General features: G+C 40.8%; 1 protein-coding gene across 3 annotated transcripts in view; it reads right to left on the bottom strand.

Annotated features, from left to right (window-relative positions):
• whrnb (whirlin b) overlaps positions 1-23,387 on the bottom strand; it is a 99,798-nt gene extending 76,411 nt beyond the window's left edge. Inside the window, exon 1 of one of the 3 annotated variants that reach the window (XM_034595740.1) lies at positions 22,077-23,386. In XM_034595740.1, coding sequence (XP_034451631.1) covers positions 22,077-22,787 — 711 coding nt within the window. In that variant the 5' untranslated portion in view covers positions 22,788-23,386. Of the gene's footprint in view, positions 1-22,076 lie in introns of all 3 variants that reach the window. The other 2 variants (XM_034595741.1, XM_034595742.1) reach the window with 2 other exon arrangements.
• Between the last annotated feature and the right edge of the window lie 631 nt (positions 23,388-24,018).

Genomic DNA, 24,018 nt, shown 5'->3' on the forward strand with positions numbered 1-24,018 from the left:
GGGGTAACACAGGTGACCTAAGGAAGCCTCCACTACTTTTGTATACAAATTTCAGTCAATAAATCGATTTATTCAGCCAGTTTAAGTTCTTAGAAATTTAATTAATAATGTTATTATTATTTTCTTTTTTTAATCATTCAGGCCTTTTAACGGCCCCCCTACCCTATGGGGCCCTGGGAAGTCAGTTCCACTTTTCCCCCCACTACTACGCCACTGCTCACCAAAGAGAAGCAGTCCCAGCCATCACATTAGGGAGGTTAATATATGTGTTCAGTAAGGATGTTATAAAGAATACGAGATCAAAGTTGGTACGAAAAATGATATGAAAAATGTTCCCCATCACTGATGTAGTACTTTACTCTTACATTACTGTTAGATATATATTTTTGAGTTTTCCCAACTCAAAATACAAAAAAAAGTTCACCAAACTTAACAAAAATAGTTAAGGAATCGTTATTTCAACCTTTTGTCTCTTATAGTAACAGTTTCCAGAGCGTGGATACAAGTCAGCTGCTGTAAATACACACAATAGAGTTTTCTTATTGTACTATTGAACACTTCGAAAATGCATCGTGCTTTGGCTGCAGCAATTTATTTCAGATTTATACTAGAAATGACAATAATTTTGCCTGTCAGCTCCTTCGCTTCAGAAACATGGTGCACAAATGAATGTGTCATGTTCACACTGTGATAATATGACAGGAGTTGATACAGAGTAGAAGATGAACAGGCACAGATACCCAGTCACAGCTAATTAAACCTGACTCTTTTAGCAGCCTTGTCCTCATCACATGGGAGGCGGCGCACTGTTCATTAACCCCACTCCAGACGCAATAACCGTCCCTGCACTGTCCCCTACCTAGACATGATAAATTGGCTTGCTAAATGTTGGCTGAACCCAAGGCTGAAGTTTGACGCTTTGAGAGGGTATATTTCAGCATACCAGACATCTCAATAATACAAGCTGTATATCATCGCACTCTCCCAGAAAACAGGTTTCATTTCAGTTTTAACCTGTCCTCTGAGCCAACATGAAGGAGACGCTTTCAAACAACCTGAAAAGATTTGCTTTAATATTTAATATCCTCCCTGTAAAAATGTGACAGAGTTTTATTTGATTGACCTTTTAAAAGGAGACTTGACAAATTTGCACTTACAAAGACTTATGTGAAATATGTGAAAGCTGAATGAAGGAATACTTTTAACCTTAAATATTGACTTCTACTCTAGCTGCAGAGGGACTGTCTCTTGCATATGGAGGAAAATAACTTTCACTACAATGAAAACTAGTTAGTACAATGACTTATGAGGACGCTAAAGCTGCTCAGTGAACAGAAGCAGATGACATGCTGTCTTTTTCATGCTGGTCTGTGCCAGGAAAGAAATTGAGGTTTATTGTCCTGTTTTCAAATATTAATCGCAGAAATAATACTTCCCCTGTCACTATTTTTTAAACAGAGCCTTATTTTGCCCTCTTAACTCTCAGCTCAGGCTCAGGCTGTGGAAAAGGCTGCAGCAAAGGTGTACATCACAACTTCAGAGACAGAAGCAAACTCGCTTGCTGGTACGAATCAAACACTGTATAAATATATGATACATAAAAAGATGGATGACGTGTTTCTGATTCCTCCCAGCCAAAATATCCCATAGATGCTGCTGTCTTGCACTGGTAACATCCTTTGGAGCCAGTAGTGATTATAGAGTCCCACGGATAAACCCGCCCAACCAATCAAAAGACAATCTCAGCTGTCAATCAGTACACTTCACCTCGTTTTATAGCATCAAATCACTCATGAAAACTTAAAAAAACGTATCAGAAATATGAACACCTGAACATGCGTGAGTTTGAAAAGAATAACCTAAATTCATTTTCAGTGTAGTTGTATATTTTTAATTGAACCTGTCCCATCTGCTAACATGGAGGGGCAGGGGTTTATGACCTATCATGCAGCCAGCCACCAGGGGGGGGGGATTGAGATGTTTTGCCTTCACTTTGGGGAGTCCATCAAGATTCAAGAGTTTACTGAATGTTTATTTACCATGTCATCCAGTTTTGAATACAGTCATTTTATCATACTATGCATTTTTTCCATTATTTCATAATAAACTCTAAGGCTTGTCTAGAACTTAGTCCTCCATACATTTTAGTTTTTAACTTCCAACATGGTAATGATGTGGTGGTGTGGAAATGAAGTGCTCCAAATGAAACATGGCAGGCGGACTGGTGAGTGAATGCATCTTGCAGTGTGCCTGACCCTGAATGTTATCTGACTCAGCTGAAGAGCTGCTGGCACTCACTGTCCCAGGCCTCTTACTGCAATGTCTGCACTGGGCTCTCTGCTCCTCAGCCTCTCCTATCCACAGGGAGAAGCACTGCAGTCCCAGCAGATGGTTCCACTACACTAAATAGACTATTGGCATGCTTAGTGCTTTCAGCCTAAAGACACTGCAGTCCCACAAAATGTAACTGAAGAAAATTATTTTCATTATTCACATTTCATAATGGGACTTTTTGTTTTATCACGATATACTGTGTATATTTGTTAATGGTTTGCCTTGACAGATGGAGGGGCCTGTAGACTCTCTTCTCTGCAGACATTTTGACTTTGGAAAGAGTAACATTTGGGATGGCTGTATTTCATATGGCTGAGCCAAAGTTCAAAAGCAAACTTAGAAAAACAGCAACATTTTCCCAAGTGTTTGAAAACTAAATAATAAATACACTGTAACACTAACACTACATATTAAACAGATCCAGGCAGTTTAAATATGGTCAAATTGTCCCCCCCAATAAACTGAATTGTAAACTGGCCGATGAATGATAAATAATTAATAAATAAAAAAGCTGTTATGCTATGATGACAAGCAGAAAAGCACCGCCTGAAATAGTGACTATGAAACTTTGAACGATTAAGGAATTATGGTGTAGTGCAGCTCATATACTGTTTCGGGCAGCTCTGCATGAGGTTTGTCCAATGTCCCTTTTCCACCAACGCGAACCAGGTTCCAGTTCCGGGCTGGTGCTAGTGCTGGTTTGCAGTTGCTTTCTAAGAGAAGGTTAGTGTAGGATCAATCAAAACCAATTTTCTAAACCTTTTGCTAAAATAACATGGCTACAATGTGGAACGTTGTGTATTGGGTGTACTTGGCATTCAAGTGGTTAAGTTATGTGAGACATTGATATTAATATCCATTGTGTTAAGAATTTGTTCACAATATTTTTCTTTGCTGTATCATTTTATTATTTTGTTAGAACAATTGTTTTTTTCCCCACAAATGTTATACTGGTACAAGAAACTGCATCAAATTATAAAGTATAAAGACATACAATATACATTTATTCACACTGTTTTAAAAGTTAAATATGATTTTATAAACGTTTTTATTTTCTTAGCACTGACTTTTAGGTTGGACAAAAAAAAAGTTCAAAAGACATGAGCAGACAGATCCAACAAGATCATTCAGAATAGAAAAATATTACTGTGATGGTAGATCATAGTTTACAAACCCACTTCCACAACTTTGACTTGGTACAATTACCATAGTTGCCCATGGTATTTCTAGGTAATGAGGGGTTATTAGCGACATTTTAGGTGCACTTACTTTTATTTTGAACCCCCCTAAAAAGACCAGTTCATCCAGGTTAATTCCCATCACGAATAGAACTGATGGCAATAACTACTTATTAAAAACCGGTAATAAACCACAGATTTAGTTTAAATACACTGTTCACTCTACACAACTTTGGGTGGGTATATACAAGTGGGTATGGACTTGATAAAGACAAACATTAACACTCTCCTAAACATGAACCTTTCTGCATCTTTGAATGACAAGTTTTAAACTTATTTTTGAGAAGTATAATTTAATTTCTACTCGATTACATCTATGCGAAAACAGCACAACTTCTTGCATGAGCATACAGGATATTTTGGTGCTGTTCAAAGGATATTTTAATACGCCTCACTGCTGGAAACTGGGTCTGGTCTGCGTCTCTGCCTTGGACTGCTTCTATGATGGATGATGCTCATCCAGCAGCTCTCCCAGATATGTCATCATTACAGTGGCACAACAGCTCTTTGATTAAAAGTTCTCTATTTGGTGTGACAGCTCAGTTTCTTTTGGGAGAGGTATGAGGAGGGACGATGGAAATTGCTGTGACAGGTGATCGGTCTCTAAGTGGAGGTCATTATAGACAGTTAAACAGTTGACTTTATGGCCTCAGAGCAGAGGTGTCAAATAAAGAGGAATCCCATAGGTCTTTTTAAGCAGCCCATCAAGACAGTGACTGCACGAATAGTATGGGCTCACTGGCAGAGAAGGAAAACCACCAAACCAATCTGTGTAAAGAAGATGAATGACTTTCTGTTCACTCATACAGTTTGTCCAGGCACAGGGACCTACAAAACTTCTGAAATTGGAACACTGAAATGTAAATGAGTCATTAACCTTACACTAAACCAATTACATATTCTGTCCTCAACTGTTTTTTAATCTCTTTAGAATAATTACAATGGGTTTTGTTATGCAAGCATGATTAGGTTTTGGTTGTCTAATAAAACATCCATCTATCCATTATCTATACTGTATATCCTCTTGAGGGTCAGGGTTAGAGCTGATCCAAGCTGACGTTGGGTGATGGGGTGCACCCTGGGCAGGTCGCCAACATATCACAGCTATGGTCAATTCAGAGATAAAGGGAACCCCAGTGCCACAAGTCTTTGGACTGTGGGAGGAAGCCGAAGTGACTGGACAAAACCCCACAAAGACACGGGGAAAGATCATGCAAACTCCACACAGAAAGACCCTGGCCAAAATAATAAAACATTTAAAAGACAAAAATCACATTCTGCCTTCAAATTGGGAAAAGTAAATTTCCGTTCTGTTGTCCAACCACATCATAAATTAAATGCATATGTTTTCCAAACAGCGAAATTGGTAGGCACGCTGCAGCCATCACAGAGAGTGAAGAGACATGGTGTTGTTAAGTATGGAGATAACAGCGCAGACTCTTAGACTATGCCTCCTTGAAGGCATTCACAGAGTTGCACTCATTTGTACACACAAAGGTGACAGAAGAAGTTGTGTGAAGCATCGAAATTGGAGCCTGAAAGGGAAGTTTAAACTCTGCTCACTCACTTAACTCTGCACACAGCAAGATGTTGGACGTTTTTTAACAGAGATGGTTGTAGCCTGACAGCCTGCCCAATTCCACTGTGGTACAGGAGAGGACTGTTACGGATTAAATCATTGGACAAGTAGCTCTGATGAAGCACATGGACGGATTAATATGGCTAAATCCTAACAGCCGATAGTTCGATCTCATGCACATGCACAACCGTCCCCCCCTGGAAACAAACATCTGTTTTCCCTGGACTAGTTTGTCACATCTGTACCCAGCTCCCCACCATTCAGAGTAACCACTAGTTTTGAAAATATTTCATCACACTGTAAACTCCAATTTTAAACTTTCTTTTAATGATGTCCTCAATTATACACTTGAATAATTTGAAGTTAGTAAATGTTTATGTGAAGGTTATTTGTCTATTTTTTTACAATTGCGTTTTTATTGGAATTGAGGCACTGAATATTACAATATATGGGCCTCTGCTGCCATAGCTATGAGAAAACAGGCCTGTCTGAGGTCAGAGCAAATGTGGAGCATTGTTGAGATTACAGCCAGGAAGTCAAACATGAAAATGTTGTAACTCCTCTTCTTCTTCTGTTCGGTTTATTGGTGGGTGGCAACCAATATGTGGAACGCATATCTCACGAACTGTTCTTCTTATCGGCTTCACATTTGGCATGAGTATTGTTAAGGGCCAAAGGAAGTGCAGCATAACATTTTATGCACTTTGGAAATGCAATATGTTCAATGTCAATAAACTTTGAATAAAGCAGCTGGGAGTCAGTTGGGACGTGAGTGACGTTGTCAACCACGACAAAGGGTGTGTTGACAACAAAGGCAACTGATTCTACAGGTCAGGATTCTGCAAACTGAGCCGAGCTTCACTGAACTTGAAATAATCAGGTGAGCAGCTCTTTGTGCTTCAGCAGGTTCTGCTGGAGTCCAGCAGCAGGTCTTTATTTGCTCAATTGCTGCAGGTCAGTTTAACAGTTTCAGAAAGAAAGCTACAACCAGCATTACCACATACTAAGCAAACAGCCCATTCCAAACATGCAGGTTTAGAACAGACTCTAGAATAGAATGAATAAAATGCTCAAGGAGGCAACTTGTTTTGCATGTCTTCTTCTTCTTTGCTACGGTTTTATTAGTTAAATACTTTTCTGGTTATGGTTAGAAACGGCTGTGGTCTTATCTATAACACAAAGTTCACAGATACTTTACACACAAAGTGTTTATTTACCTTTAACCAAAACCCCCTTGACCAAAGAGCCTTTATAAACCTAACCAAAGGTGGGACTCTGAATCCGGACACCAGTCTCTTGTTTTGTGGTTACATTTGGAGGTGGCATGAAAAGTCTGTCATGGTAGACAAGAGTTGATTTATCACAACAGCACATACTTTCAGACTGTTGCTCTTTTTGAAGACGTTCACAGTATTACATTTATTTGTACACAGAAGTTACAGAGGTAGTTGTGTGTAGCCTAAAAAACAATTTGACAGCACACACAACAGTCTATGGGTGTGTTTGTTGAATTATAGGGTTTGGAACATTAATACGGTTTGTGAACGTAGCCCCCAAGTCCATCTTTAGAAAGGTGTCTTTTGGCACAGCTAAGGCACAGTGACAAACATAATTTATTAATATGGTCATGTTAGTATTATTAAAAAAAATACAGTGTGTTCTCAGAGAGGTGAAGACCCATATATACTGTAATTTAGCAGCACGTATACAATTTAATAATGTAGTGGCAAATGCAGCAATTAAAAGAAGAATATAATGGTGCTAATTATGTTTCGGACCATTATCAATCATCATTACGACCCATTATCAGTCCACAGCCAACACAAAGTGTTCACCTCAGCACTTTCCTATGTGTCCTCCAAGACAAGGACAGTAAACGCCAACTGAATTTGGTTTCTCATCCATTACCTCTGACATCACACAGTAAAGAAAATCACACCATTAAGGCATACCCACCATTAAAATGTCTCCTCCACCCAATTATGGCCCTGATGACATTAAAGTATCAGGCTACTCAACGGACGCTGATGAAAAGAGCGACCCAGATAAACCAAAGAGAGTGATGGTAGTCTGCAACTATAGCTTCACTAACAAATGACATTGCAGCACTATAAAGGAAGTCTCTGCAGGCACGTCGATTCACTTTGTTCAGTGTTGTATCACAACAGTGAATTAGAGGATGAGGCAGAAGTAGCTGCTTTCTATTCTGGGCCCAACATTTCTGCAGGCTCCGAGCCATTCAGAGATAGAGAGAGGGAAAGGTCAGCCCTGTAACCCTCAGAAAGCAGCGACACTCGAGCACGATTTGGGCTATATTTGCTTCCCCAAGGTGCTCGAGCCAGGATGGAGTGGGTGGAAGAGGAGCTCTCAGTGGGTTTTGCGTGGAGCCGGATGGGTAGGTGGAAGACGAGAGAGAGGGAGGGAATTGTTGCTATGACGGAGGTGGTAGATGGGTTTATTTTTACATTAGAGGAGAGGTGATGTCCGGGACAAGAGGCCAATGCAGACATTGGCGCTAGACATGTAGTCTACAGGAGCCACTTTGAGGGCCCTTCACTGGGAATGTACTGCTGCTTCACCCTCAGAGCAGCTTATGCTAACGCCAGTCGTAATCATCACCAGGTTATATAGAACTCTCTTTAAAATAAATATATATTCCTACTGAATATACCTTAAATAAAACATTAACATGTATGCAGATGATCTTGTTATATATGTATCTGCTGTTACACATTCATATCCAACAGATTTTCGTCCAGGACCCTTTCTGACGAAACCTGACCTCTCCATGTGGGCAGATGGAGGGTTTTTGGGGTAGTTTGTCCAAGTGTTACTGATAAATCCTATGAGACAAATTTAGATTTGTGAATATGGGCTATAAAAATAAAATTTGATTGATTGATTGATAAGTCTGTTTTAAATTAGTTATAGATGCTATAAAAATGTAGTGTGACAGATTGTGATATGGGAGCTCCACTACTCCCTACTGGACTGACTTCAAATGATGGCAGTATGTGAGATTCATCTCTACATACAGTCACTGGTGTCGAGAAGCAGAACATCTATTGTACAGTAGCACATAGAGAAGCAAACAGTAAAGCTGTGTATTGACTTTCACATACAGTACAGTGGTAACTAGAGGTTACATGTGTGTGTGTACCCATGCACCATTAGCAATATACAGTATATAGGACTACATACCTTCCTGAGAGCTCTGAAGCCATAATAATTTTGTTTTTCTGCTGAGTTTGTTTGTATGCTTGTTTGTGTTTGTTTGTGTGTGTGTGTGTGTGTGTGTGGGGGGGGGGGGGGGGGGGGAGAAGTATATTGAGTTAAATTGACTGTCACCTCAAATCTCCTTTGCCTGCTGCTTTCCTTTACTTGTTCATTTGTCACAGTTACTGCACCGGATTTCCCCCCTCTCTCTCTCTCTCTCTCTCTCTCTCTCTCTCTCTCTCTCTCTCTCTCTCTCTCTCTCTCTCTCTCTCTCTCTCGCTCCCCCCCTCTCTCTCTCTCTCTCTCTCTCTCTCTCTCTCTCTGCTGGCTGCTTGCACTTACCTCCAGCTACATTTAGCAGCTATGTGATTACCACTGAAGCATGAGCAAGAGCGAGTACAAAAGTATAATTTCACTGTTATTTCAATTTTATTAAATCATTTATGATAACTTTTCATTTATTACTGCTGATTGGAGGTGAAGATGAATTTGCGCATCTTCCACAACATTTTCACATCCAAGAATATAGTTCCCTTTTATGCCTGTTTGCATCCGGTGAACCATACAGATTATCTTAATAAGACGAATCCCTGAACAAATGAAAGTGACGTGCAGGGTGAGGTTAGGTCAAATATTCCTAGTATTTACTATTTATATTAAAAAAAACTAAATCCATAGCTTTCTCTCTGGATCACTGCTTAATCCTTTATCTCTCATTCACTTATGCTCTCGGGTTGGACTTTTCTTGCCACTGCATTACATAAACATCACAAAACATATCCTCCATTTTCCCTAATATGTAGTGCTGTGTGAATACTGCACTTGTAGCAGTGTTGCTATACTTGGAATCAACCATCATTGAGCAACAACAGCAGACTCCACCCTGACAGATCTGAACCTGAGAACAGAGACTTCAGGGGAGCCTGGAACTCCATTGGGCCGTGGAAACAGCCTAAAGAGGTGTTTACATGGCACAGTACCACTGCCTCTGTCTCTCTATCTTTAGGATGAAGATGTATGTATGTACACAAAACACAACAAATATGATGGACTACTAGGTGTACGCATTGAAAATGTATCCCATGTGGACTGAAAGTGACTTCAGCGTGAGTGGATGCATCTGACTGTTTCAGGCAAAAACTAATTCTACCCCACAGCAGTGATAATTCTGTTCATTAAAAGTAAATGTGTTGTCAACGACCTTTTTTTTCATGACTAAGATAAGACGATGATGAGACAGCACCAACGTCATTCGACAGTACAGTGACTGTCATTACATCCAGACTTGATTATTATAATTCCCTATTATCATGCTCCAGCAGTGAGTCTTTAAAGACTCTGCAGCTCGTCCAAAATGAACTAACAAGAAACAGGGAAAGAGATCAAACCTCTCCCGTATTAGCTTCACTACACTGAGCTCCTGTTGAATTTAGAATCCTCACCGACAAGGCCCTTAATATTATGGCACCATCATACCTTAAAGAGCTCATAGTACCACATCAACCCAGTATAGAGCACTGCACTTAGTATACTTGTTGTCCATAAAGTCTCTAAAAAGTAGAGTAGGAGCCAGAGCTTTCAGCTATCATGCTCCTCTCCTGTGGAATCATCTCCCACTTTCAGTTCGGGAGGCAGACACCATCTGTACGTTTCAGAGTCGGCTTAAAACCTTCCTTTACGATAACGCTTATAGTTAGAGCTGGTCCAGGCTTTCCTTAGACCTGCTCTTAGTTATTCTGCTATAGGTCTAGAATGTCGGGGGACACATGACACATGGAGAGTAAAATGGACAGACATTTAGTCAAGTAAGACCTGGGTGTGGTAAATATGATTGTATGATTGTTGAAATTATAAAAACTAACAAAGACACAAAATGTAAGACTAAATTAAAACAAATGTTTAAAAAAAATAACACCCACCCACAGAAAAAAATAACACATGTAGTATTTACTGTGCTTGTGTAAACACAACACATTCATGAACACATGCATATGCAAATGCATGTAAACAAACATTTATTGGACAAACACAAACTTGTATTCACATCCACACATCTAAAGTCTGTCTCTTAATCTCTCTCTCACACACACACACACACACGCACGCACGCACACACACACACACACACACACACACACACACACACACACACACACACACACACACACACACACACACACACACACACACACACACACACACACAATATTGTGACAGCTGTTCCGCTCTCTGCTTCACTGTAGCTACATGTCAGGCTGCTCCTCCACATCAGGGAGCCGATTCCCATTTGCTTCTCCCACACACTGACGCCTGTTACCTAGAATATGTGCTTTGAAAAATGGAGAGCTGCGTTCAAGGACACTTGACAACAGCAGCATCCAGCAGTGGAGTTTTGACAGGGAAAAGCAGCCACGGGAGCCGTGAGCAGTCAGCGAGGTTTGTCCTACCAACAAGCGCTCATGTCACGTTGGCTCTATCAAGTTGACAGCAAAAGATAACCTCACCTACTGAAATATCACCACGGACCAACCTGAGGCAGAAGGGGGGGGGGGGCTTGTTGAAGACCTAATGTGCTTGATGGAGTCATTTGGTTGTGATTACGTAATCCCTTTTTTTCCCACACACATTGAGAATGAAACAGTCATTGTTTAAAAATAAAATCAAACAGTGGCCAGAGTTACACATACAGCACTGCTCTGAAATATCAAATTCAAATACGCTTGATTCTAGACAGTTAAAGCCAAATATGCCATCCCATAAACCACACCACTTACACGGCCAATATACGGCTTGGATATATTGCTGCCTAAATACACATAGGGTAACAAGTGAAAAAGTGATTAAGTTCTCAATGAAAAGCATCAGATGGGTGATATATCCTGCACGTGCGCTATACCCCAATCAGGCAATGCTAACTTTTTGATCATCTAATGTTGCCAATTTATAATGAATTCATCATGGCATCTTTTATGATGATGACGGATGATCTAAATACACTGTAGATTGAGTCATTTGCCAACTTCATAGTGACATCATGATGACAAAAATCCTACGATCGGAATAATTATTTGATCTATATGAGCTTTATGTCATGTCTATAGTCCTACAGGATGCAGAAATATAACAAATACATTTATTTTTGATTGGGATTTTCTGAATTCAATGACATAATTCTAAATGACATAAATGATAGTCACGATAAATCACGACTGTTTGCTGTCCTGGCTCCTAAATGGTGGAACGAGCTCCCCATGGACATCAGGACAGCAGAAAGTTTACACATCTTCCACCGCAAACTAAAAACACACCTCTTCCGACTATACCTAGAATAAAATTTTAAACTAACAATTTAGTAGCACTTAAATGGCACTTACTTATAGCACTTTGTAGTTTAGCTTTTTTGAAGAAATTGTACTTTCTTGATTCTTGTTGTTCTGGGTTTGTACCCTCATGGTTGAATGCACTTATTGTAAGTCGCTTTGGATAAAAGCGTCAGCTAAATGAAATGTAATGTAATGTAATAGTGAATAATTTTCTGATCAATATCATTTTTATATTGTCTTTCTATTATTTGCAGTATATCGTAGAAAATGTGTTTCTCTGATCATATTATTGTTGAACTTGATCTTTAACCAAGTAGCTCCAAATGTTAATCATCTGGAGATTTAGTGAAAATCCATCCATGCATTGTTGTGTTACTCTGAAAACACACACACAGGGGTGAAAACAATACCCTGCTTGCATCTATACGCTGGTGCACAGGGTAAAAATAAAACAATTTCAGATGGGTTTATATCCTTGGCTTTGTCTGTTATGCTCATGTAGTCAGGGGTCTTTTATTAAAACGGATGTGAATGCCAGTTAATTCATTAAAAGCAGTAAATCCCATGTTCCCCTTCCCACCAGTATTTCTTGCCAAACGCCCAGTGCATCTCCACGTCTCGAGGATCAGCTTCAAGGAGATGGCTGGCATGAAATCCCACAAACATCTGTACCACTTTAAGTCTGCCAGGCATGCTGATTTTCACAACAGTATTAGCGTGACGTTTCAACGGCCATTTAACATGGATGCTCTGTTGTATTGTACTTGTGCCAGAGCAGTGCTCCACTGACGAGCTTTTATTCAAAATGACAACACATCTCACAGGACCTCGCCTGTGCTGTCGAGGAAGAGTGATGTGGTCAACGGATCATCGGAGGAAATAGTCCCTGCAGACTGCCCAAGTGAAATACACTTGATAAGGGCAGCTTACCATAATGCATGTTTGTCTCTGTATTATTTAGAGTACAGTATCCGTGCAATGTTATTATGATACTATACACAGTCGCTCCAGCAAATGGACTATTTAAACATCACAGAGCATTTTCATTGTATAATTGCAGAGTTGGTCATGGAATAGAACAAGGTTTAGGTTTAGGTTTGATTATTATTTTTAATTAAAAAAATCTATATGACAAAGTAAGAAAAAGGCAGAGCAGATAAGTGATCTTTATGAACAAATGTTAAAAAAATTAATAGATCATGTCCGAAAAGAAGAAAGAAGAAATGCATTCTAATTGAGTCCTACCCCTTTTTTCATAGTTCATCAAAAACACTGTGTATTAACAATGAAGCATTGTAGCCATTACATCTGGGTTCAATTAGTATTTTTATTGCTTTTCGATATTTATAAGTTGGAACATTTACTAAATCTGTTGATAAGGTAAAGAGAAGCTCATGATATACATGTAGATACAGTATAAGCACTATATGTAGGTAAAGTAAACAGGCGGGGATCATAAAAGAAGAAAATGTTGTGAGATTAAAGTATTTCATGACGACAGCAGATAATGGATGGATCCTTTTTGTCTCAGCCAAATGAGACGGTTGTTTTTAATTTAATGACAGCAGCGTTATCATATCAGGGACAACGGACAGTATCCACAAACTTGTGTCTTGCACATTCTTAGCAGGGATTCTGAAGCGTGAGGGCAGCACCAGTGTCTAATGGACAGAAGTGCTATACAAATATATTAATATGTTATCTAATGTGCTGCAGCAGCACTTATATTATACTATGTATATTAAACTCTCCCCAGTGACTGTTTGGCAGCTCGTTCAACAAACTAAAGCGCAGGAAAAGATGTGTATACGTTAGTAAGATTGGAAGCTGACTTAAGCAGGGAAGCTAAAGTGGGTTGTTGTTTGCTGTCACGGCTGCTGACTGGGTGGGAATTAGTTCTCTGTGTACTTACACAGGCAGCCTGTCTGAATTATTTCATTGAACGATTTCAAAATGTGCAATCATTAAACCAATAAATGTAAAATATAAATTTCACCCTTATGGTTTATGATGCTTTCTTTTTTTTGTGGAGAACAAATGACGAGTGATCTATAGAGCAGATGTGAATGTTTCATTTCAGTTGATACAAATCAGCAGCCCAAGCTTTAGGCTAAGTGTAAAACGATTACAATGCACTTGTCCACATTATGTAGATTTCATCATCGGACATTGTGTCTGACGCTCCGTGAGGTAAGTAAGCCAGTAAGCTACAAGTGCAGCAACTATATGTGCACTCCTCCAAGCAGTGGATCAGAAAGAAAAGAAATCAAGATGAATACCAGGCAGAAAAACTAAATTCACACAAAGCAGTGTTGTTTGTGTGTTTGTTTGTTTATTTGTTTGTTTGTTTGTTTTACATAATTTTCCCACATACTGTTTTGTCTCATGTAACACTAAACACTTAAAATGATTATTATGAAACAGAAAATGTGTTGTGCCTGGTTTGCTGGCCTGGCCTTTATTCGGAGGGTCTCCAACACTGGTTGTGTTAACAGTGGTGTAACGAAGTGAAAACTTGAATAGGTTAATAAAATCTGCCAAGTCTACATTAACAGATATAACTTTAATTGTTTAAAATATGTGAACAAAATGCCAACTTTAGACAAAACTAATTCTCTCAGTCCATTCAGACTGATTTCCTAAACAGCAAACTACTTTAATTAATTGAATTCTCACTGTCTCTTTGTAAAACACCCCAGTGCTTCTCCCGACTTTTTTTTATTTTATTCATTATTTGCTGCTGAGCTTCAGTGGGGGACACAGTGGGCCTCAGCTCCCAGAATCCTAATTTCACACATACGTATAAATAGACACAGATCGATGCTCTCTCTGCAGAGCAAACATCACTGAATGTCCCATGAATATCTACTCCCATTTTAAATGTGAGGCAGTGAGGATGGATTTTGTTGACGCACATTCCTCTGTGCAGTCTCCAGGGTTAATATTCTGTCAGAGTTTCTAAAAGGAATACACAACAACAACTTTGGCAAGGGAAGTGAGGAGGCTGGTGAGAGTGATAAAAAAGAAATGGAGCGAGCAAGAGAAAAGAAGGGAAGAAGAAGAAGAAGAAGAAAGGGCATGTGTGAGGCAAGCAAGAGCGTAGACAGATCTCTGACCACACTGGCCATGGAGAAGGAGTAGTTTCCAGTAGACAATGGACTAAAGACCTCAAACACACTGAAGACCTCAAGCAGACATGGTCATCACAAGTGGGTCTGTTTGTGCTTTTTGAGTGTTTTGCTTCAAATAAATAAACCAGGTAAATAAACCAGGTAAATAAATCAAATCAAGATGCCGTCTGGTTCGGAGTGAGGCTGTTGGAGCAGCCATCACAGGAAATCGGATCCAAGCATGTTCACTATCAGCTGTGATTGTGTGCTACCACGTTTGGTAACATTAGCAGCCACTGTAAGAAATGAATGAGGTTAAATTACAAATTTTACTATTGGATTTTGATTGACAGATAATATATTAGGAAGAATATCATGATTTTCTGTTAATCTGCAGCACAATTGTCATCTGCAGTTACACAACAGAATGTGTTATTGTTGCGGGAAATGAAATTAATAATTTAATAAACAAGTCTTTTGAGCATTTAAACAAATTATCTTTGGAACTACTTCCTCTGACTTTACATGCATGAGTTTATAGTACATATTACAACTGCCAGTGTTGGTGTTCACTCTCCAGTCAGGTCAAGTTCTCCCCGAGCCCGTTTCAGATCATGTCTCTCTTTATTAAATACTTGCTTCACACAGCAGGGCAAGGTAGATGTTCCACAGGTCCATTTTATGCCGTACAGTTGTAATGTGTGAAATCTGAAATCTATTTCAGATGCAGTCCCGACAGTCAGACGACCCAACAGGCGCTTTGTTACTGAGGTATGACACTGATATACCTGATGCTAATAAACTGGATATTTTCAGTCACAGTTTTAAGTTCTTATTAGGTAGAAAATCCATCTGCTGCTTGTTTCCAGGAAAAAGACAATATAAGACGTTGATGATAAACAGAATTGTTTTGTGTTGTCAGATTCTTCTTTCACGCCTCTCAGGTCCCTTTTTAGTGAGCTAGAAATGGATCCTGTAAATCAACTGTGCCTGTGTGTGTATGTGACTGTGTGTTGCATTCTGTTTTGATAAGGTCTGTCAGTTATGTATGAAATGTAGTCTGGGGTTTGTGAAATGTTGTTGCGTGTCGACCCTCGGGGTCTCCTTAACCTTCTGTTAATTCAGTGTAACAGTTGTGTAACAGAACAGTCGGAGGTCTGGTCGATTTTCAGACCGTTCAGTGTTTTGTTAATTGTTTTCGTTATGTTGCTGCTTATGAGTTGTAACAAATTTGTATCCATCCACAGACAGGGGGTGAGAACAATACCCTGCTCAGGGTGATATAAACTAAATAGTAAATAGATAAGCAACATATTTACTTTAGGAGATGTAGCAAAACTTAATGGCAATCCATCTTATAGCTTCAGATATGCTGCTATCATTCTCTAACTGTTCAACTGCATGTGTCTCACACTCTGCAGTGTTGGTTTGGTTAAATACTTCAGTTTAGTTCCATATTAAATATCTACATGACGTCCAGAACATTTTTTGTTTCTAATATTGCAGTGGTGCAAAATCTTTATTAAATGTGACAAAACAGTCATTTGTATTGCTTTGTTTTGATTCATATTTTTATACTTGCTATGTTACATATAGCAGAAGGGGAGGGGCCACCATGGTATTTTCAAACTTGTGACAAATAGAAAGAAAGAGGACATTGTGTCACAGTCACTGAATTCATCCAAAATTGACTCAAAATTTAAAACCGGACCCAGTTGATAAATATCAAGAGAATTTACATACCTCTCCAATTTTAACTTTCCAAAATATTGAGCTATCCTGATACACCACTTTAAATAAAGTCCAACTTGTTCTTGCTGTGCTCAGGGGCAAGTCAGCTCATTAATTTATAAAGTGCAGAATTGCCTGACTAAATCTAGAATAAATAGATTTATCTTCACAAATGAGGTCCTCTGTGTAAGCAGCTACCTCTCTGGCCTTTACCACCCTGCTGGTAAACACCTTTGAAGTCACGTGCCAGACAAGCGGAGGCCCCTGGTGCAGCAGGCCTTACACGGAAGCAGCTTCATTAAGAACTGTAATGAATCACTGGGCACATGGTGGGAGCAGTGCTGTAGACAGGGCGAGAGCCCCCGCCTTGAGCAGGAGCTGGAAATATTAGCTGTGTTTACATCTGAATATTAAAGAAGCCTGACAGGGAGCAGCACACTCGTCCCAGAGGAACTATAATTATGGATAAGCAGTAAACATAGATTATTTGTTTGCAATAAGACTCAACAATATTGTCTTCATTTGTCAACGGCAAAAAGAAACGGTTTAACATCACCCTAAATCATGTTGTCGTTTTCACAGTTTTCACACATTTGGAGAAATAAAATATGTGCTCTCTTTCTGAGTGTGACATCGGCATTAATACATGTCTGTGTGTTATGTAGGAGCTATAGACAGGGCAGAGTGGGCCTAGGTTAGCATTAAGACTGGAAGCAAGGGGAATTAGGGAATTATTAGGGAATTATTCTGCTAAAAAGATACGCAGGGCAATCTCCACAGCTCACTCTTTACCATGTGTAATCATGTTGTTTAATCCGCAAATAAGAAATGGTTTTGTCATGCTGTCATTGTAAATTCAAAAATTAAATTATCATATTGACTCAAGTGTTTTTAACTCAAAGTCAAACAGAAATGTAAAAATGTTGATTCGTGGTTTCAGTAGTTAGAGGTCATACACTGACACTGCGCTGCTGATTGGTCTTGTTTTCAGGCAACAAAATCACAGCAATGGTTTCATTTCATCACTCAGTCAACCTGTTTGAATTCAGTCTCCAGCCAATAAGAAAGAGAGTGGTGGCACTAAGAAAGGACCAGAGACACAAGGTCCAGCCTTCAGAGAGTCGTAATTCCCATCTCTAAGGTCTGTTTCTCTTGGTGAGTGTCCTCTGGTGCTGGAGTGTGCTGAACCTGGAGCTAGGGCCTGGATCAGAGGTCGCAAATATCCAGACGTTCCCATTTATCTGATAGGCTGAACAAAATAAGCTGTAACACATTAGCAAATAAAAAGAGCTGTTAAGCTTTTTTCTTCCCCCCCATGTTGGACTAATTCTAAAGTCCTTGTACAGGCAGGTGAAAAGCCTCTTTATTTGCTCCTAAATAAGACACTGCCCAAGGCCTGAGCTATTCAGCCTCCGCAAAAGTGTTGTTTCTGTTTGGAAATTGCTGTAGGTGGAGTATATTAAAGTCTGACTCAGGGATAAAAGCTTGCAAGGTCATAAAAAAGCCCTGCAGTCAGACAGACAAATGCATGCGGCAAATAAAACATTAATGTCTGGGACAATAAAACAGAACATCATCAGGGATATTGTTAAACAACTGAGGAACAGATTTATTTTGCTTCTTGAGACCTTTGTCTAATCTGTTCTGTAAGATCTTTATAAACATTATTTCCCACTGGCCTGATAAAGCACAAGTAAGCTGTTGTGCACATGGGGTTACACATTAGCCAGGTTTCCATCCAAATGTACTACACATTTAAGTGCACAACAAATTTCCAGAAAGATTGCAAATGAAAAAAAAGTGAATTCATGTGCATTTCAATCTGCCACTGTTATGTGACTATTGGGCAAAATTCTCCTTGACAGAACTAGAGGACACAACATGATGTCTTATGACATTTCTGTTTGCTTCATGTATTAATGTATTTCTTCACTTGACCCAGATCTGAGGTGAAGCAGATGTTTTAGTCACATGATTAATGTAAATCACATTTAACATGCACACTCAGATTTTTTATGCACAAAATTAAGGCAAGAGATTGTAAATGCATTTTGGGATCTCATTGTCTAGAGTGGCACTTTTCGCTTTTCTAGCCCTGATGACCACTCAGTGTTTTACAGAACAGTTTTACATTCACCCATTCACACACACTTTTATACAGTGCATGTGCAGCACTTTCTCTTTTACTTGTAAATCACACTCGGTCGAAACAGGCATCAGGGGCAATTTGGGTTTCAGTGCCTTGCCCAAGGACACTTCAGGACCAGAATGGGGTAAACCGGGATCAAACAGCCGAGCTTCTGGTTAGTGGGTGACCCGCTCTCATCTCTTAAGAACACAGTGATAGTGCTGTTGTACAACATTAATTTTCCAATGTAAACATGAACTAACTTCACATCCAATTTGGCATCATTTATATCAAAACTAGAATCACCACCTCTTTTTGTCATTGGTCCAGGAAATGTCCGAGGCACCTTCCACAACTGTTATTTTAGTTTGGACTAAAGTGAAAGGTCTGATGGTCCAGACCGAACAAGGTAGGTGTGAAAGCACCCTAAATGCCTGTTTGATGCATGAATTGAAAATAAACGTCAAAATAAGGTCAGTGGATCTATTTTCAATATTCCATTAAGGAAATGAGATGAAGCCACAGTGAGCGAGTGAGATGAAGAACTGGTTAGGTGATGCCGATGTGATTGTTGTTATTGCAATTTAAAGGAATAGTTCACCGGAAAAATTTAAATTCACTCATCATCTACTCACCACTATGCCAATGGAGGCGTGGGTGAAGTGTTGGAGTCCACAAAACACTTTTAGAGTTTGAGGGGTAAACAATGTTGCAGCCAAATCTAATACAATTTGGGTAACTGGTGATCAATACTGGTCCTGTGTACGTAAGCCCCAACATTCAAAACGGCGTCATTTACTCCATGTTTTTAGCCTAAATGTCCTCTGATATCCTCCTCGGAGCCACGATTACATTTGCGTGCGTACACTGTGAACACACTGCACACCAGCTCTCGCGCAAGGGCACGCGCGGGGTGCCCATTAGCATCGCTACATCCCCTAGCATCGCCACTTCCGATGCTGACTTTTAGGCTAAAACATTCAATTGTATTGAACACTGTTTACCCCTGAAACTCCAAAAGCTTTTTGTGGACTCAAACACTTCACCCACCCCTCCATCAGCATAGTGGTTAGATAATGAGTGAATTTTCCTTTTTCAGTGACCTATCCCTTTAAATTAACCTCAGGCCTAAGACATGATGACCAAGAGACCCGCCCCTTTTACTGTCACAGCAAAAACCTGATGCACTAGAGCAGCCGTTCCCAAACTTAAGAATGTCGCGGCCCAATTTGAAAACTGAAAAATTTGTGCGGCCCATCCACACCTTTAATCACAACTATATGATCCACACACAGGGATATAATCATCTATTACCAAACATATTATTCATTTTATAGCTAAAATAATTGTATATGAACGTAGGCATATGCAGTGCAAATCCAATAACATCCACATTTAAGCGTAACAATTTGCAAGTTACTGCAAATAGTGGATTGTTAAAAATATATTCTTGCTGTTTGTATAACAGAGCACAACAAGAATATCAGGGAGAAGAAAAACACATTTGAGGCGTAACCAAATATACTTAAGGCGTTTAAGGCCCCCCCCAAAAAAAAAAAAACGCTTGCTATCACATGTCCATAAACTGACATTAACACTGGAATTCCTCAAGTCTGACTTCACTTCAAGCAGTTTATCTCGATATACTTGATATTGACATATCGTGCAAAGGGACATCGTGTCACCTGTAACTCACCCAACCAATGAGAGGGGGGATGTTGCCGCGTAGCTGGCTCCGATGCTCTCTCGGCGTATTTTTAAAATAGGCTCGAGGTTCTCCCTCAAGTTCTCCCTCACCTATGATTCCCCCCCTAACGATGCGTTCAAGTGTTAATGTGACGGTCAGCAAAAACAATGACACCTGCTATATAGGTCAGATAAAATAAGAACAACGTGGAATTTATATCTCATGTCTTTGTTTCATTACCTGTGATGATTTTTTTTTTTTTTTTTTTTTAAATCAATCATAACTTTTTTGTGGTAATCAACGCTTACTTACAAATCTGAAACTTTTGTATCTATTTATTTTCTGATGACCTCTCAGGGCCCACCTGCAGTGGCTTCACGGCCCACCAGGGGGCCGCGGCCCACACTTTGGGAATGACTGCACTAGAGGATCTGATCGTGTTGACATGAAAACTGTATGGAATCTGGGGCTAGTGTGGCCCCATGTAAAAAACATACTTTCTCACTCTATTCGATTTGCCAAAGCGTTGAGATGTGCACTTTATACCGAGGCTTTGTCTCTATTTAAAAGTTTTCTCACAAGTAATCACATTGTCTGTGGAAAGACTAATTGCTGTAATTAAACGCCATTTTTCAATGCTATGTGCAGCACAAATGGAATTCTATCAACCTGTTTTCGGGTGGAGGCAGAGGTCAGAGGTCAGAGGCCAGAGAGAGAGAAGATATAACCTGCGGACCAATTAAAACTATATGTGAAATTATTGCTAACTCAATTTGGTTCAACTGACCCTTTAATTGTATGTCAGACCCCCTCACATGTAATACTGCACTTCCAGTACAGAATGTGGAAAAGGCTACTCACTATAATATAACCTTTATCTTGCAGGCTGTCTGTTCATTGAAGTTTCCTCAGCAGCTGGAAAGTCCCCATGTTGTTCCTTTAGAATGAATCTCATTATAGATTATGATTGTTGATTAGTATCATTATAGCAACAATGATTTAAACTAGCCAAGCAAAGAAAATTCAAAGTTTTAACAAACTATTAATCGCTGTAGTCATTTGGGGAAAAAAGCCCAAAGCCTTTGCTGGTTCCAGCTTCACAGATGTGAGGGTATATATTATATAACTTTGGCTTTTGGCCTGTTGGCAAAGCAACAACACATCAGAAGTGGTCACATGGGGATGGAGAAAACTAACAAGCACTATTTTCACTGTGAACTTTTTTAGACAGAACAACTTAACACTTAATTGATTAATTGAAAAGAATTGTACCGACTACACCATAATGAAAAGTAGACTCTAAATCTCACAGGCATCCCTGAGTCTATGGCATGAAAAAGGGAACAACATTTGGGGTTTTGGTTGTGAGAAAAAGCAACAGAGTGAACATAAGGGTTCATGTTGGTTCATGGCGCCAGCAGTCACAGAGCATTAAGCCATGGCCAAGTGGTGTAGAAGAATGAATAAAAGGGAACTAGCTGGACTAGAGGCGTTTGCAGTGGGAGAAAGCAGCGCTGTTTGTAGGCCAGCACTACATTTCCTTTGTAGTAACGTTCTCTGTGCCTGAAGCATATACAGTGTTTACATCCGGAACGCATGCGTAAAATCTAACAGGCTCACGCACTCTGAGGGGATTCTTCGTCTCATGGAGATTATATCGTGTGGCCTTTTTAGAACAAAACTATACGATTACAGCAACAACTCACTCGCGCGCACATATGAAGCCCTACCTTCACCGCGTCTACGTGAGAGACATTGCTGAACATCATGTCGTTCACGGTCACGATCTGGTCCCCGATCCTCAGTCCTTCTCTCTCGGCCGATGAGCCAGGCTCCACGAGGGACACGTAGATCCCCACGCCGTGCTCCGACCCCCCGCGGATGCTAAAGCCCAGGCCCTCGTGGCTCCGGGAGCGCGTCAGGGTCACTTTGCGCACATCTCCAAAGGTGCCCTCGAGGAACTGCGGGGCCATGGAAGCCGACAGCTCCGCCGCGGCGCTGAACCCGTCCGGGCAGCCCAAGGTGAGGGGCTGCTCCTGGATGGAAGTGACATAGTTTTGCAGAGCCGAGTCACCCTCGTCCCCAAAGCTCTCCGCGCTGCCGTTGCTGGGGAGCAGGTCTGTCTTCAGGTAGAGTCCCTCGGACGTGTACTGGTCGAACAGCAGCTGGTCGGACCGCGGGATGACCAGGCGCAGCATGGGCAGCAGCTGTCGTTTGCCGGGCGTGCTGAGAATCACTTTGAGAGTTTGGACCAGGTCGAAGACGTTGCGCTTGGCGTGGTACACATTGAGGCAGTGGATGAAGTGCTCCCGCTCCACGTCGCTGAGCAGCAGGTTGAGAGCGTTGTGGAGCCTCCGGACGTTCGCCGAGAGCGCACGGCCGCCTGAGCCCCCCGAGTTCAGGGGTGTGTTGAGCGACGCGCGCTCCAGATCAGCGCTCATCCTGCAACATAACGAGGAGACAGTGCATCATACAGACCGGAGGACGGGTCAGGCATTTGGTTAGGCGCCCTCTCGAGTCGATTCTCCCGTTTGAAAGCAACGCGTGCAACAGCTCACCGCGCGTCGGGCAACTTCAACAGGTGACCGGGGATCTGTGCGCGTAACGGCGCTGATGTGAGCCACGCTGCACACGCTGCATCAGCCGAAAACAAACCGTCCCCCAGGTGATGCGCGCATCTTTCTCTGGCACTGGTTAACTCACTGGTCCTTCTGTCCTGTTGTCTTTTATTCCATGAACCACAAAAGCGTGCCCGCGCTGTCTTCACTGGGACGAGCCTCCGCGATTCAAATAATGTCCTGTGCGGAATCCACCCGGCGGGTCAAACTCCGTGGGAAGCTCTCTTAATTATTGTTAATGATATACCGTTAGCGTACAACAACACGTGACCTGCACTGTGTTTATTCTGCCCACGAGACCAACTCCCGCGTCTGTCAGGTCTCTACAGCGGAGCCTCCTCTGTGCGCAACTGGCTGAGCGAGCTGGAGTGAGAGCTCCCGGACCCTTTGTGTGTAGGAAATGACGCAGGTGTGTGTGTGTGTGTGTGTTGCTTAGAAACTGACAACACTATTCACCCTCATTTAAATGATTATTTCTGGCACTGGCTGATGTCATACACTGTTGAGTAAAGCAGGAATAGGACGAGTTTAAACGACTCGACAAACCAATGCAATTTCAGATTTTGAAGTGTTTTTTTCACAATTTCCTGAACCAAAGGCGAATCCCTGCTGTGGGGAAAGTGTAATTCATGTGGAAAACTTAAAAGTGTATATGCACTTGTTCACCTTGGAGATGGTTGGTTCATGTGGGTGCAGATGACAGTAGGTGTCTGCCTGTCAGCCTTTAAGCTGATCAAGCTGCATTATAGCAAATGCCTCCCTGAGACTCCTTGTCATAACTGTAGCCCATGGCTATTTTTAAATAGCTATTTATAGGGGCCCAGAGTTGTCTTCCTCATCATAGCAGTAATGAGCTCCCTCTGTCTGGACCATTCGTATAATGAGAGTCCCAGGAAACATCCCCTCCACACCAGGGTGCTGCTGAGGAGACAGGCCCCCTGACTGTATGAAGATGAAACACAGCCACCCCGAGGAGGTGTGGGTCAATGATGTTTAACACAAACATTACATAAATGACTGGATTTCTCAGCATGTCAGCATTGTACCCTCAAGA

The sequence above is a fragment of the Hippoglossus hippoglossus genome, chromosome 9 (genome assembly GCF_009819705.1).
Source record: "Hippoglossus hippoglossus isolate fHipHip1 chromosome 9, fHipHip1.pri, whole genome shotgun sequence".
Lineage (NCBI taxonomy): Eukaryota > Metazoa > Chordata > Actinopteri > Pleuronectiformes > Pleuronectidae > Hippoglossus > Hippoglossus hippoglossus.